Source organism: Eutrigla gurnardus, assembly GCF_963514095.1.
Source record: "Eutrigla gurnardus genome assembly, chromosome: 19".
NCBI lineage: Eukaryota > Metazoa > Chordata > Actinopteri > Perciformes > Triglidae > Eutrigla > Eutrigla gurnardus.
Genome location: NC_139930.1, coordinates 5,432,930 through 5,449,185, shown reverse-complemented (window position 1 = coordinate 5,449,185; position 16,256 = coordinate 5,432,930). Strand labels below are relative to the sequence as shown.

The following is a 16,256-nucleotide window of genomic DNA, read 5'->3' as shown; positions in this document are numbered from 1 at the left end:
TGTTTACCAGGTTTGCATACATTCCAGGAGGAGTGGTCAAAGCAAGTCAGCATCTTCTCATTTCTCCTCTTGCATGTGGATTTTATAATGGTTAACTTTTTCACTTTGTGTAATAAATTATATTTATTAATTTAGCAGCAACATCCTTTCCTGGAAATATCAGTAGGCTATACATTTCAACATTTTTCATAGCAACTGTAGTCTTTCAAACAAATTAGTCCCTGAGAAAACATTTTAATTACCTCTGTTGAATTGTTTCTTTACCTAACTAATTATTTCAAGTATTGATAATTGTAGATAATAATGATAGTCAACTATCGAAAAAAAAACATACGTAAATATTTGGTTTGGACATATTCATAAAAAAAATTACTTATTTTGGTAAATTAATTATATTGTTTTGGCTTCAGTCTTCAAACGCACCAAAATAAGTAGGCTACCATTTAGGTAAAGGTACTTCTTAATACCCTGACCTAATCACCCCATTACATTTAAATTACCCCGTCCATACATAAAATGAGAGGCACGAGTCACGACAATAAAAAACACTTGTTTCAGATTGATAAATGTGCCCTAAAGAGATTTTCTCAGGACATGTTTGGCAAAGTGTGTTTACATGTTTGCATTTAAGGTAAAGTGGAAACCTTATTTAAGTTCTTGACTGTGCTAAGAGTGCGTGGGTAGTTAAATGTGATATGTGTATGGCGCTCCTATTCATTGCATTACGGTAAGCAACACAGAGCAACAGAGAATGTGGACTTGATTATCTCGAGTCCACAGTGAATCTCCACTGAAAGTTACTGTTCTTGGTATTCCTCCTCCTCGTGGTCCACCGACCCCTCACTCATCCTCCTCGTCCTCCTCTTCCTCACTCTTCCTCCTCTGCCTCTCAGATTGTTTCCATCCATCTTTGATATCAACTTTCAACTCACTTGTGCACTCTGACCCGGCTTATATTGGCTTCATCACGTCTTTAGCAACAAATGTTTTAAGTTTTGACTTATGCGTTGTGAACTGTGACCCCTGTGACCCTTGTTATTGTGTTTCACTGCTGCCATCTGTGGTCACCATTATGCATCACAAGTGCCACTCACTGCAACGTGTGTTTGAGAGAGCATGTGTTTAAGTGTTGCCAAAAGAGTTATCAATTTTAAAAAATTGGTTAATTTTCTCCAGAGACTGGGATTTAGTGCTTTATCAATTGTGTAAAAACTGTAAAGTGAATAAACTGAGTAACTGTCCTTTTAACATCTTTTGGTTTCATCATAGCACAGTCAAAGTAGTGTCACTAATCCTGTCTATGAATTGGAGGGCAAAGCTCTCAATCTGCCAGTCCATCTACATTCCAAACCTCACCTATGGTCATGAGCTGAAAGTGGTGTTCGTCTGTGAAGATTATCTCGCTGAACAAAATAAGTATGATTAATTTATTGATCTTATTTTCTGGAATAATTCAAATCCAATTGAAAAATCTCATTGGGACAAAAATACATCATCGAGAGTGAAAACATAAAAACAATGTGTGCATGACTTCATTCACATGGAGGCGTTTAACTGTCCTGCTGCTTCCTTTTAGTCTGTTTTCCACATCCACACTTTGTTATGTCTAAGTGGGGAAATGCCCTCAGTAATACTCATATTTCCTTCTGTAGCTTTAATCATTTCTGGAATAAGCACACAAGCTGTATTCATTTTGAAAAATCCAAAATAAGCTTTATTGATATATTTTGTTCACTGCCAATCAGTACATCTTGGTAAATATGTTTAAGGATTCTGTTTCAATCTTTTAATACATCTTATATCCATACACATGATGTAACTCATTTACCAACTCATATCCTATACAAGAAAATGATTTTAAAAAAAATACTACTAATAATAATAATTAATTATAAAATATTTTATGTTCACAAATCCAAGTGCTATAAACCTCATTCTGGCTTTCTGCCCCTTATTTCAGTAATCAGAGGTATTTTTACTGACAAACCACCAAACAGATATAACAGAAAGTTCTGCTTAAAATGACACATTTCTCTTCTTGAACAATTAACTTTAACTGAATGTTAACTGTTTAATACATGTTTTGTTTTAGTTATATGAGCAGTGATTGTGAATAGCAACAATAAACTAATAAGCAATCTTTTTACAAAAAAACTGAAGATTCTTTTCCTTTTTTGAGTTTAAATCTCATTATAGAAATGTATTTACTGTTATGGTAATATTATACCCAATTATTCCCACCAAGTATTACTTCTGATTTGTGTGATTCTTCACTACTCAGCACAGATCTTTTAAGACACACGTGATGGCAATCAAGTCTGAAGCAAATCTGATGAAGTAATATGCGAATCGCGTAAATGTCATTTATCAACAAAATGGTGTCCATACCAGTACCCTGGTGTGCACCGTCATCTTAGTCTGTTTACACACAGAATCTCACCCAGTGCTTTAGCTTTTGTCTTTTGTCTCAGCCGATGATCCGACACCGGCATGACTATAAGCCCTTAGTCCGGCATAGAGCGGCTGGGTGAACGTGGTCTGGACTCTGTGGAGGAGAGTCATGTTTTCAGAGATGCTGTAGAAACACAGAAGCCCTGCCCTGTGATCCAGGTACACTCCTACTGTGGAGGACTCGGGACAAGGAATGAACACACTCGTCTTGTTATGATTGAATTCATAACCGTCATCTGAACAAACTAAAGCCCAAGACTTGTTATTGTTCCCAAACTGACTTCCTACTCCTCTTCTGCTAATATCCTTGTATGTGACAGCGATATAAACTCCCGGCCCACTCCACTCCACCTCCCAGTAGTGACGTCCACTCAGACTCTCTTGACTCAGGACCTGGGACCTGCTGATAAATCGATCCGGGTGTCTAGAATAAGACTGTTTTCTAATCATGTTCGTCACTTTTCTGTTCCCCTCGGATAATAACAGCCGACTGTGCGCTGTGTTTGGATCCAGTGTGATTCTTTGTGAATATTTGAAGAAGTCATCTCTGGTCTTTGGCTCTGTTTGTGACAGTAACACATCCAGGTTGGACAATGCATATGAGATCTTGATCCATTCCTCGCTAAGAATGTCCTGCAGTTGATCTCTGGCCTCTAACACAGCCACTGGCACGCCGTCAAAGTACTTCAGAGGACAGATATTTGTACTGGGTGACTCTGTAGATTCACCAAGACCGGACAGAAGGGGGTACTTGAGTAGAAACTGGGTGTGGTCCTCGCTGCGTGAGAGCTGCTCCAGCTCAGCATCTTTGCTCCTCAGTTCAGAGATCTCCTCCTTGACCTTCTCCTGAAGCTCTTTGACTCCCCTTGCTTCAATTTCCTGCTGAGATCTGATCCGCTGCTTCACATCAGAACTTCTTTTCTCAATGAGACGGATCAGATCTGTGAAGACCTTCTCGCTGACCTCCATGGCTGTGTCTACGGAGCGGTTGATGGCCTCCCCCTTCTGCTGAAGCACCTTCACATCTCTCTCTCTGTTCTGGATTCTCTGCTGGAACTCTTGCCGCATCGCCTCGAGCTCCTTCTGCCTCTCCGTCCTTTCTGCTGCAGCTGAGACTGTGTCGTGACCTTTGTGTTCATCCATGGAGCAGAGATAACAGATACACTGGTGATCAGTGCGGCAGAAGATCTTCATCACCTCCTTGTGCCGAGTGCAGGTGTTCTCCTGGAGCTGCTTGGACACATCGACCAGCTTGTCAGGTGATTCACAGGCTCTGTCTTCAGGTCCAGCGTAGCAGAGATCAGCAGGAGCAGCTTGGAGTCCAATCTTCTCCAGCTCCTCCAGTAAATCTGCCAACATGGTGTTTTTCAACAGGACAGGCCTCGGTATGAAGATCCGTCTGCACTGAGGACAGCTGTGGATATCCTCTTCATCCCAGTAGCCTTGAATACAGTTCATACAGTAGTTGTGACCACAGGGAATCGTCACCGGATCCTTCAGGCGATCCAAACAGATGGAACAGCAGAGCTTTTGCTGCTCCACCTGAAATTCTAGCTGCGCCATTTCCCCTCTCTGACATGTATGAATGTGAAATGGTTTCACTTTGTCACACAAGAAAGGGGCTGGGCACTGGTCCAAGCTCAACCATTGTCACGTTCACTGTTATGCCTGTTGGTTACACCCATACACGGACGTAATTTGTGGGGGGGGGGGGGGGGGACACAGGGGACATGCCCCCTGCACTTTTTACCGTCCAAAAACAAATGTTACGCTTTAGGAAAACAGACGCGTCAAGCGCTAGGACCAAGCGGAACACGGCCGCTCAAACTGAAGCCTGTTTCCCTTAGTTTAGACCGCCCACAAGCTCCTCGATTGGCTCTGCCGTTTCTTGTGTGATTGGCCGTCCCCGCTGTCACTCCATCTTGCTTGCACGCTGGTCTGCTTGTCTGCGGTCAGGATCAGGAGTCCTACAGGCAGTGCCGTCGTATAGGGGGGAAAGGTGATGACAATTCTAAGGGCCCACAGCCCGCTAGGGCCCACACACAGCCCCCAGTAGCTGGCAATGAATGGGTAGAGGGGCCCACACAGATATTCTTTCAGGGGGCCCAGAATTCCTAGCAACTGCCCTGCCTACAGGAGTCCGCTACTGTGCGTTGGGAGTTTGTTCTGCCTGATTCACGTCAGCTACAAGGATTGTAATATCAGAGGTTTCATTTACATTAACGTTTGAATCGGTGTCCATGTGCATATGTGCGCGTGTGTGTGTTTGGTAATTAGACGCAGCCAGGATGTCTAAAAAAAGAAAAGTGGACATAAGAGACTTCTTTAGAAGTCAAAGTGTAAGTTACTCAAAGAAATGCGTTGCACCCATCCTGCAACACCTTCACTGGCTCCCAATAAAGCAGCATATCCACTTCAAGATCCTCCTCATCATTTACAAAGCTCTCAATAATCTGATCAATAAAATGTATTATTATAGAGTTGTTATTATTACTATTGGATTAGAATTGGGTGATAATGTTTTGCTACATGATTTACAACCAGTCAAACCAAAAAAGGGAACAGAGAACTTAAAAGTAGCAATAGAAAACTAGAAGAACTACTAGAAAACAGTGAACTGAAAGAGTTAGAGTTTTATTGAAAATACTTCTGTCCCCCCCACCTCTGAAATCAAATTTCGCCCAATGCTATTTGTTACTGAATAGAGAAAAAAAAAAAACATTAAGAAATACATTTGTATTGCGTCACAGAGAAGATAAATCTTTTTTGCGAACATCCTATTCAGTGAAAAATGATCAAATCTTAAAGATCTTAAATAAGTTGATGATCATAATGCTCCCTGCATAAATAAAGGATACATAAAACACATTTAAATGTATTTTATACCCTGTATTTTTCAAATCAGGCTCTTTTTGTCACTTCTCTACCATGATAGCATGCTAGTCACTCAGGACGATATTCACAAATATCCCAATCATGGACATTTCCCAACCCATTGAGATTTTTTAGTTTCTTTGAATCATGATCTGTGATTAAAACCTATATCATTCCATCTCTACTTGAACAACCAAGAAATAGTTTAGCGTTATGCTTCAAGACAGTATGTGAACATACATGTTACCATGTAACATCGAGGGTGATGTGTTGACTGTTTCTGGAAAGATACCACTCTCCAAAATGAGCTGCAGAGTATCTCTTCCTACAAGTTACAGTTACTAAGCTACGATATATTGTTCACTAAACCCCCCGTTGAACAACGAATGGTCTGTGTGGTGTTGGAGACCGGTCGACTTGTCTGCCTACAAGTCGACCGGTAAGTGCGTCGCATGGTGGTGGACGGTTGGTGACTGACCGGTGAAGGTGAACACTGAGGGGAAGATGACGTGGATCCCAGCACTGTGGATATCGAACATGATGCCAAAGTAGATGGCTATGCTGCCCAAAACCGCGAAGCAGTTCACGAAGGTCCAGTAGGAGGTATCCAGAGAGATCTGACCAACAAGAGGGGGAGGAGGAAGAGGAGGTTTCACCATTATGCAGGAGAGAAGCTTGTGGAGATACCTCATCTATTAGATATAAACAGTCCTACTTGAAAAGAGAATAAGATAAAAGAAGTAAAAATAGCATAATTCATTCATTCAAGTTTCAAGAGTCAATCTAAAGGCTGGTAAAAATGGACAATTTAAATAGAAGTCTACAAGTTGAGCATCCACTGAACGAGTACCAGCATCCCGTGCATCTTGTTTTGGAGTTATTTCATATCCACTACTGATGCTACCGAATATAACGGCTCCTTTGCTGTTCACTTCCTGCAGCAGTCGGCTTCCTCCATAAAAATTGGTTAATTTTCTCCAGAGACTGGGATTTAGTGCTTTATCAATTTTGTAAAAACTGCAGTGAATAAACTGAGTAACTGTCCTTTTAACATCTTTTGGTTTCATCATAGCACAGTCAAAGTAGTGTCACTAATCCTGTCTATGAATTGGAGGGCAAAGCTCTCAATCTACCAGTCCATCCAAACCTCACCTATGGTCATGAGCTGAAAGTGGTGTTCGTCTGTCAAGATTATCTCGCTGAACCAAATAAGTATGATGAATTTATTGATCTCATTTTCTGGAATAATTGAAATTCAATTGAAAAATCTCACTGGGACAAAAATACATCATCAAGAGTGAAAACATAAAAACAATGTGTGCATGACTTCATTCACATGGAGGCGTTTAACTGTCCTGCTGCTTCCTTTTAGTCTGTTTTCCACATCCACACTTTGTTATGTCTAAGTGGGGAAATGCCCTCAGTAATACTCATATTTCCTTCTGTAGCTTTAATCATTTCTGGAATAAGCACACAAGCTGTATTCATTTTGAAAAATCCAAAATAAGCTTTATTGATATATTTTGTGGGCTGCACGGTGGTGTAGTGGGTAGCACTCTCGCCTCACAGCAAGAGGGTCCCGGGTTCGATTCCCGGGTCGGCCCGGGCTCCTTCTGTGTGGAGTTTGCATGTTCTCCCCGTGTAAGCGTGGGTTCTCTGCGGGTTCTCCGGCTGCCTCCCACAGTCCAAAGACATGCAGGATGGGGATAGGTTAATTGGTGACTCTAAATTGCCCGTAGGTGTGAATGTGAGTGTGAATGGTTGTTTGTCTCTACATGTCGGCCCTGTGATAGACTGGCGTCCTGTCCAGGGTGTACCCTGCCTTCACCCAATGACAGCTGGGATCGGCTCCAGCCCCCCCGCGACCCTAAAATACAGGATAAGCGGTAGAAGATGGATGGATGGATGGATGGATATATTTTGTTCACTGCCAATCAGTACATCTTGGTAAATATGTTTAAGGATTCTGTTTCAATCTTTTAATATATCTTATATCCATACACATGATGTAACTCATTTACCAACTCATATCCTATACAAGAAAATGATTTTAAAAAAAATACTACTAATAATAATAATTAATTATAAAATATTTTATGTTCACAAATCCAAGTGCTATAAACCTAATATTATACCCAATTATTCCCACCAAGTATTACTTCTGATTTGTGTGATTCTTCACTACTCAGCACAGATCTTTTAAGACACACGTGATGGCAATCAAGTCTGAAGCAAATCTGATGAAGTAATATGCAAATCGCGTAAATGTCATTTATCAACAAAAATGGTGTCCATACCAGTACCCTGGTGTGCACCGTCATCTTAGTCTGTTTACACACAGAATCTCACCCAGTGCTTTAGCTTTTGTCTTTTGTCTCAGCCGATGATCCGACACCGGCATGACTATAAGCCCTTAGTCCGGCATAGAGCGGCTGGGTGAACGTGGTCTGGACTCTGTGGAGGAGAGTCATGTTTTCAGAGATGCTGTAGAAACACAGAAGCCCTGCCCTGTGATCCAGGTACACTCCTACTGTGGAGGACTCGGGACAAGGAATGAAAACACTCATCTTGTTATGATTGAATTCATAACCGTCATCTGAACAAACTAAAGCCCAAGACTTGTTATTGTTCCCAAACTGACTTCCTACTCCTCTTCTGCTAATATCCTTGTATGTGACAGCGATATAAACTCCCGGCCCACTCCACTCCACCTCCCAGTAGTGACGTCCACTCAGACTCTCTTGACTCAGGACCTGGGACCTGCTGATAAATCGATCCGGGTGTCTAGAATAAGACTGTTTTCTAATCATGTTCGTCACTTTTCTGTTCCCCTCGGATAATAACAGCCGACTGTGCGCTGTGTTTGGATCCAGTGTGATTCTTTGTGAATATTTGAAGAAGTCATCTCTGGTCTTTGGCTCTGTTTGTGACAGTAACACATCCAGGTTGGACAATGCATATGAGATCTTGATCCATTCCTCGCTAAGAATGTCCTGCAGTTGATCTCTGGCCTCTAACACAGCCACTGGCACGCCGTCAAAGTACTTCAGAGGACAGATATTTGTACTGGGTGACTCTGTAGATTCACCAAGACCGGACAGAAGGGGGTACTTGAGTAGAAACTGGGTGTGGTCCTCGCTGCGTGAGAGCTGCTCCAGCTCAGCATCTTTGCTCCTCAGTTCAGAGATCTCCTCCTTGAACTTCTCCTGAAGCTCTTTGACTCCCCTTGCTTCAAATTCCTGCTGAGATCTGATCCGCTGCTTCACATCAGAACTTCTTTTCTCAATGAGACGGATCAGATCTGTGAAGACCTTCTCGCTGACCTCCATGGCTGTGTCTACGGAGCGGTTGATGGCCTCCCCCTCCTGCTGAAGCACCTTCACATCTCTCTCTCTGTTCTGGATTCTCTGCTGGAACTCTTGCCGCATCGCCTCGGGCTCCTTCTGCCTCTCCGTCCTTTCTGCTGCAGCTGAGACTGTGTCGTGACCTTTGTGTTCATCCATGGAGCAGAGATAACAGATACACTGGTGATCAGTGCGGCAGAAGATCTTCATCACCTCCGTGTGCCGAGTGCAGGTGTTCTCCTGGAGCTCCTCGGACGCATCGACCAGCTTGTCAGGTGATTCACAGGCTCCGTCTTCAGGTCCAGCGTAGCAGAGATCAGCAGGAGCAGCTTGGAGTCCAATCTTCTCCAGCTCCTCCAGTAAATCTGCCAACATGGTGTTTTTCAACAGGACAGGCCTAGGTATGAAGATCCGTCTGCACTGAGGACAGCTGTGGATATCCTCTTCATCCCAGTAGCCTTGAATACAGTTCATACAGTAGTTGTGACCACAGGGAATCGTCACCGGATCCTTCAGTAGATCCAAACAGATGGAACAGCAGAGCTTTTGCTGCTCCAACTGAAATTCTCGCTGTGCCATTTCCCCTCTCTGACATGTATGAATGTGAAATGGTTTCACTTTGTCACACAAGAAAGGGGCTGGGCACTGGTCCAAGCTCAACCATTGTCACGTTCACTGTTATGCCTGTTGGTTACACCCATATCTCAACTTGCAGATCTGTGAGAGGCGGAGCAGAACAGGAAACATGTGGACCGACCGGCACTGGCTGTCATTGATAACAGGGAGAGGAAGGAGGGACATTTATGGTGTATTCACATATAGTCCTCTTTAAACGAACCAAACCCAGTCCTCTTAAAGTGGAGCAACAGAAAAGGGACTCAGTTCTATATTTTGTTCACATTGTCAGTTCATTTGAAGGAGAATGACTCTGTTTCTGGTCCACCATAGATCTGATGGAGCCTCAGTCCTGTTCCTGTTCACACTATAGTTCATTAAAGTGTATCTCCTTCAATGATGTGACGTTAGGTGTCGCTTCCACACAGAAAGAAAACAAACAACTCTAATTTTTTTCATTCATTCCCTTTAAAATATCTATTTTATATGTGAAAACATTTCTTTCAAACAACTGGGTTCATCCTCAACACAAACTTCCATTTTACAAGATTACAATTGAACACACTGTGATAACTTTAAACATTTCGCCCAATGCTATTTATTACTTAATAGAGCCTGAATAACGCATCATAATGTAACTTCTCAACTCAATGTGACCTCCGTAAATGCGGTTAGCTCCGTCATTTAGCCCGTTTGGCTAAACCAGCATCTCCTGATGACTTCAACAGGTATTTGCTGTTCAAAACATGGATCATGACTAGAAAGAGTTAAAGCCAGTTTTCAGATTTCCTATTTGTCCTGAAGGAAACAATGGCGGATGTGTATCATTGAAGAATACTGTGGTGACTCCTGTTCTTATTAAAGAAGTGGCTAATGAGGTGGTTCCTCAGACAAGTACCCTGGTGTGCTTGTGAATACTGGACTGGACTGGAATGAATGAGTGAATTGATGAAGAATTACTGGTTTGACCTTTGACTCCCGAGAAGTGATCTTGAGATCAGAAAGTGTAGGAGGCTCAGGAGGGCAGCATGAGGACCACCTGATGTAAACAATGTTTTATGTGAGCCGAGTAACTCATATAGTTACAGACATGCTTCGCAGAGGCACTCTTCAGAGTTACATAGGAAGTACTTTGTTTTTTCTTGAACATGTCAATGATGTGATGGGAACCAACTTTGGTTTTGTTTACCAGGTTTGCATACATTCCAGGAGGAGTGGTCAAAGCAAGTCAGCATCTTCTCATTTCTCCTCTTGCATGTGGATTTTATAATGGTTAACTTTTTCACTTTGTGTAATAAATTATATTTATTAATTTAGCAGCAACATCCTTTCCTGGAAATATCAGTAGGCTATACATTTCAACATTTTTCATAGCAACTGTAGTCTTTCAAACAAATTAGTCCCTGAGAAAACATTTTAATTACCTCTGTTGAATTGTTTCTTTACTTAACTAATTATTTAAATAATTGATAATTGTAGATAATAATGATAGTCAACTATCAAAAAAAACGTACGTAAATATTTTGTTTGGACATTTTCATAAAAATATTACTTATTTTGGTAAATGAATTATATTGTTTTGGCTTCAGTCTTCATACGCACCAAAATAAGTAGGCTACCATTTAGGTAAAGGTACTTCTTAATACCCTGACCTAATCACCCCATTACATTTAAATCACCCCATTTATACATAAAATGAGAGGCACGAGTCATGACAATAACAAACACTTGTTTCAGATTGCTAAATGTGCCCTTGGCTTTTATTAACAACCACATGATAAAATACCAGAATATGACAGAAACCAAACTGTTGCTGGTCCAATCAACAGCAGTCCTCATCTACTGCCTTCATTCATTCAGTAATAAAAAGACATGGTCGGCATAGAGTAACACTAGGATGAAGGGGAAACGGTAACAGCCAGAACAGGAATGTGTCAGTTTTGGATTAGCACTCTTCAGAGGTTTTCCTAAATGTGATTATAGGACTAGAAAAAGACAATCGTCACCTTTGGGTTCCTTGTAAACGACCAGTGGCAAACACAGAAATCCTCATTATCTCTTCACTTCTGATTTTACTTTCAAAACGTAAAAACAAGAAATATATACAGAACAGAATAAACATCTAAGACATATTCAAATGAAGACAAACTTACACCTCCCTGTTGTGTTTCTTTCCCCATTAGAAGTAAGGCACACTTGAATTTACATTGTGCAAACACTGTTCTTGAAGGAAGCCGAACTGGAGCTTGTTGCAGCATCTCCAGTGTGTTTACAGCACATTAGGGCAAATAAAAAGAACAAAGGGTGAGGTAAAGAACAAATAATAAGGATTCTGGTTTGAAAGAGGTTTTTAAAAAGAGTTTAAAGCTGAAAGATGAGGTCCCTCAAATTAGTCACTATAACATCCATCTCAAAAGACACTTGGGACATGAAAAGATAACCATTTACAACTTAATTTTAAATTAAGACACACTTTAGAACATCCAACCACCTTGCATAGCCTGGCATAGTAATATCCCACCATTATTTATAATAAAACATTAAAAGAGGATACCTTGATATGTTTAGCTTCAGCTAATTGTTTTAACGTGGAGGAAAATCTTTGCATTTGCATCAAAACGGAAGGAAGAACTGAACTAACAAATGTTTGATTTCATGTCGCCACCGGACAAATTGACTGGAATATATAGATATCAATATAATTTGATTAAAACACTAACATATCAAGTGCTCCACAGACATGGGGCTAAAACTGAGAATGTCAAAGAAAAATAGTATCACATTAAATAACATTGCGACTCCACATCCAGCATCAGTAGTGGTGAGCCGGGACAGACTGGCTAAAAATAAGGCTTTTATTTTAAAAATCCTGAGTTAAACAACGATGTTAGTCACACAGTCGCTGCATGACCTCGAACCCGGTAACGGCGGACATGTCTTCGTGAGCTTTTTTTTTAATGTTTTTTTTTTTTTTTTTTTTTTTTTAAGAGTCTGTGCATAGAGGAGGAACTGGAGGCAGTAGAGTCACAGACTGGAGCAAAGACACATTCAGTCACATATCCTTAAACTTTCTGCTGAGGCTGCTCATTTCATTTCTACAGAATGTAGTTAGCCTTAGTTTCCTTTATCTCCTCCTAAGGAACTTCCCCAAAGGAAGAGGTTGCTTTAAACCCGGACCAGGCTGTCTTTCTGTGCAGTTTCTGATGTTGACCACTTCCGCAGCGAATCCACAGATTAAGAGCAACAAAGAGCTCAAACTTTTCCAAATATTTACAACCCATCTGGCAACAGTTTTGCTCCGTCTCCGACTCAGCTTTGTCAGATGTTTTCGGCCTCTCTCTGGGGCATCTCCCTGATGCTGTCCTGGGGTCCGCTGCGGCCCGCCGGGCGCCGCCGAATGCTCCGCCCAGACGAGATGAGGTCGGCGTAGCCACGGGAGTGAGAGAAGGCGTAGCCGGAGCGGCGGGAACGGCGGCCACGTTGGAAGGCTGATGGCTTTTTCCTCTCCTCCTCTGCCATCTCCATCTCGTATCTCTTCCTGTTTCTCTGGATCTGGGGGATGATGGGAAATGAGCAGGGAACATTAGAGAAACACTGCTATGTGGAAAAAGAGGCAGTACATGGTCACATATAGTTCAGCTACTAACATTTCATGAATTTAACATCAAAGCTTTATTTCTCAAGTGCTACAAACTGGCTTCCATCTTCCACAAAATTACATATTATATATATTCTCGATGCGTTGCTTTCTCAGACTTCTTCATTCATGAAATGCTGTTGCTTCCAGAATTACCACACTTTGAGGTTGCTCCTACCTTATCTCCTACAGAGGGCCAGATGCTTTTATGGAGGAACTGGATGCAGATGATGGGCAGCAGGCTGATGCCCACGGTCAGGATGATGGTTAACCACAGGTAGGGCTGACGCAGAGCGTTAGACGCTGCACCTGCAAACACAAAACATACACGTGATGAGAGGAGGGCCGTGTTTCATCTGGCATTTAATGATCCACCTCTACTAAAGACAGCCGACACTGCTGGAGTCATCAGCAAAAACACTGAGCAGACAAAAAAACTAAAAAGCTTCAAAAAGGCTCAATATGATAAGGAAGAATGTCAGATCATTGAGAGTATTATGTTGTTCTCACATAACCCTTATTTTTCTTCTTCTTCTTTTTTTTTTTAAATGAGTCACTTACATACCATATGAAAATGTAATGTCATTATTGGCCAAAATAATTGCAATTCATGAAAATATCCAGAAAAAACATTAAAAAATACATTTGTATTGCGTCACAGAGAAGATAAATCTTTTTTTGCGAACATCCTATTCAGTGAAAAATGATAAAATCTTAAACATCACAAATACCACTCTCCAAAATGAGCTGCAGAGTATCTCTTCCTACAAGTTACAGTTACTAAGCTATGATATATTGTTCACTAAACCCCCCGTTGAACAACGAATGGTCTGTGTGGTGTTGGAGACCGGTTGACTTGTCTGCCTACAAGTTGACCGGTAAGTGCGTCGCATGGTGGTGGCCGGTTGGTGACTGACCGGTGAAGGTGAACACTGAGGGGAAGATGACGTGGATCCCAGCACTGTGGATATCGAACATGATGCCAAAGTAGATGGCTATGCTGCCCAAAACCGCGAAGCAGTTCACGAAGGTCCAGTAGGAGGTATCCAGAGAGATCTGACCAACAAGAGGGGGAGGAGGAAGAGGAGGTTTCACCATTATGCAGGAGAGAAGCTTGTGGAGATACCTCATCTATTAGATATAAACAGTCCTACTTGAAAAGAGAATAAGATAAAAGAAGTAAAAATAGCATAATTCATTCATTCAAGTTTCAATTAACATAGTCTAAGTTTACAAGTTGAGATGCATTACAATAAAATTCATTAAGTGTTATAAAACTTTGCAGATGTTTTTCTGAATAAAACAGGTCATTCATGTAAAATAAAACACTCTTCTAAACCTCTTAATCTCTTTCTATTATATTTCTCCCTGAGTTGCTTTAAGGTTTGAAAAATAATTCCACGATGAAAAGTATCTTATGTGTTTCTGTTCCACTGCTTCAAATATTTAATTCAGAACATATCAGTACTTTTTTTTTTTATTTGAAGCTAATCCACTGAATGAAATTAAATTGTAGCCGATTCAAATCAACACGTTACCATTAACATACTAGCATGTTCTTATCTAATAAGAGTTAGCAATCATCGACAAAGAGACAATTTTACGTTTAAAATGTAGTTTTTGATTGTAAATACAATCACCAGAAGTAAAGGGCTTCCTATGAACAAACTCAACCACAGTCACATGACTTCACGTCACCACCACAAAGCTAAGGGCGGACTAGTTGGGAACCAGAAGTGCAGGATAGCTGACACTCATTCCTATCGTACTCGCCTGCAGCCCTGATGTTGAACACAACTCACCTGCAGGTTGACGGTGAAGATGAGCGACGAGGCGGTGACCACGGCAAACGACTGGTAGTCGGACGGGGCCTCGCCGTCCTGCCCCATGGTCTGCAGGAAGGCTCCGTACGGGATGAAGAAGATGATGAGCGAGACGAAGATGCCGTGGAACAAACTGATGAAGAAATTCTTGTAGTTGAACAGCAACCCCTGTTGGCCGGGCAGGTAGAGCTTGGGGAACTTCAGGCTCAGTTTGTCGTTAACGTCCTGCAGGAGGGGGAAACGAGGCCACGATCAACCTGCATCTCAGACACCTTACACATTAACTTCCTCATCAACCTGCACAACTGTACTGCTTACTTTGCCGTTACTTTACAGTAAAACAATGGAAGGTTGAAATTTGGGAAGGAGCTTTATGGAAAAAATATAAATAACCAAAACCACCAAAAGCTTGTGTTTACCTGGTCAAGAAGCCCAACTAGCAGAACAGGTAAGCTGCTGTAACAGAGATTGTAGAGAGTGATGAACCAGTCTTCATAGGTGACCTGCAGACAGGGGAAGATTATTCAGTGTGTTGGTCAATGGCAACTTACCGATCACCTCGACATGTTAGGCAAGTTGTGATAAATGGCAGGCTATGATTGGTTGGGGTTCAACCACAGACTGTATATTAGAGATTGATATTTCATTGACGGGTTCTGATTTCTTAAAAGTCTGACCCGCCGTTATTGAATTTCTTTCCAAGACCAGCAAAGCTCCAGACTCACCTTTTTCACCAACATCCTGGAAAATAATTCCAACTGTCCGAAGTCAGTATAAACTGTCAAAAGTTCTAAAAGGTTATCCTTTTATTTCATTCATGATCTGAAAACCCACTGTTAAAAGGTAAACTTTTAGGTACATTTTACTCCCTTTATCTGTTGCCACACCTGGATTATCAATCTCAATATTTGGAGCTTAATTAGATGACATGACTTGAATTGTGGGTCAAATACACCCGAGGAGGAGAACGGCTGCTGACCTGTGCGGAGTATCCATTGAAGAAGGAGTACCAGAAGTGAACCAGTGTGAAGGCGAAGTTCTTGAAGAAGAAGAAACGCAAGAACTTGCACATCCGGATGTAGGACCAGCGTCCGTGCACCAGCAGGAGGCGCTCCAGGTAACGGAACTGGGCGAAGGCGTAGTCGCTGGACATGACGGCCTGCATGCCCTCCTGACCGCTGATTCCAACGCCGATGTCTGCAGCTGGAGGGAGGGAGGCCAGAGAGAGACGTTAGAGTGGCTGAAGGCGGTTTGTCCTCAGCGTGGGCGGAGTCGTCGGCGTGCTTACTCTTGATCATGTTGACGTCGTTGGCTCCGTCTCCGATGGACAGCGTCACAGCTTTCTTGTACTTCTTCACCAAACTCACCACGTTACCCTTCTGCTTCGGCGTGACGCGGCAGCAGATGACCGCCTCGCACTCGCAGGCCATGTCCACAAAGTCGATCTGCAGAGACACGCCGACATGTTCGTCATCGTCACATCTCCTCGCTACTCGCCCAAAGTGTTCACTT

The 16,256-nt window shown here is 42.0% G+C and overlaps 2 protein-coding genes across 2 annotated transcripts in view; both read right to left on the bottom strand.

The window, feature by feature from the left end:
• Nucleotides 1-1,687: 1,687 nt before the first annotated feature.
• Nucleotides 1,688-9,248, bottom strand: LOC311029325 (uncharacterized protein; the record flags this gene model as incomplete). Its single annotated transcript, XM_084034421.1, has 3 exons — nt 1,688-4,097; nt 5,804-5,942; nt 7,686-9,248. 3 exons carry the CDS (start codon nt 9,246-9,248, stop codon nt 2,449-2,451), a joined length of 3,351 nt encoding a protein of 1,116 aa, XP_083890547.1. The 3' UTR covers nt 1,688-2,448.
• A 1,764-nt stretch (nt 9,249-11,012) lies between these two features.
• The window catches only part of atp8b1 (ATPase phospholipid transporting 8B1), a 30,958-nt gene continuing 25,714 nt past the window's right edge, over nt 11,013-16,256 (bottom strand). The window contains exons 24-30 of the mRNA XM_084035666.1: nt 16,033-16,189; nt 15,724-15,947; nt 15,164-15,247; nt 14,724-14,969; nt 13,839-13,977; nt 13,100-13,230; nt 11,013-12,836 (exon numbers count right to left, since the gene is read on the bottom strand). Coding sequence (XP_083891792.1) covers nt 12,603-12,836; nt 13,100-13,230; nt 13,839-13,977; nt 14,724-14,969; nt 15,164-15,247; nt 15,724-15,947; nt 16,033-16,189 — 1,215 coding nt within the window. The 3' untranslated portion in view covers nt 11,013-12,602. The remainder of the gene's footprint in view (nt 12,837-13,099; nt 13,231-13,838; nt 13,978-14,723; nt 14,970-15,163; nt 15,248-15,723; nt 15,948-16,032; nt 16,190-16,256) is intronic.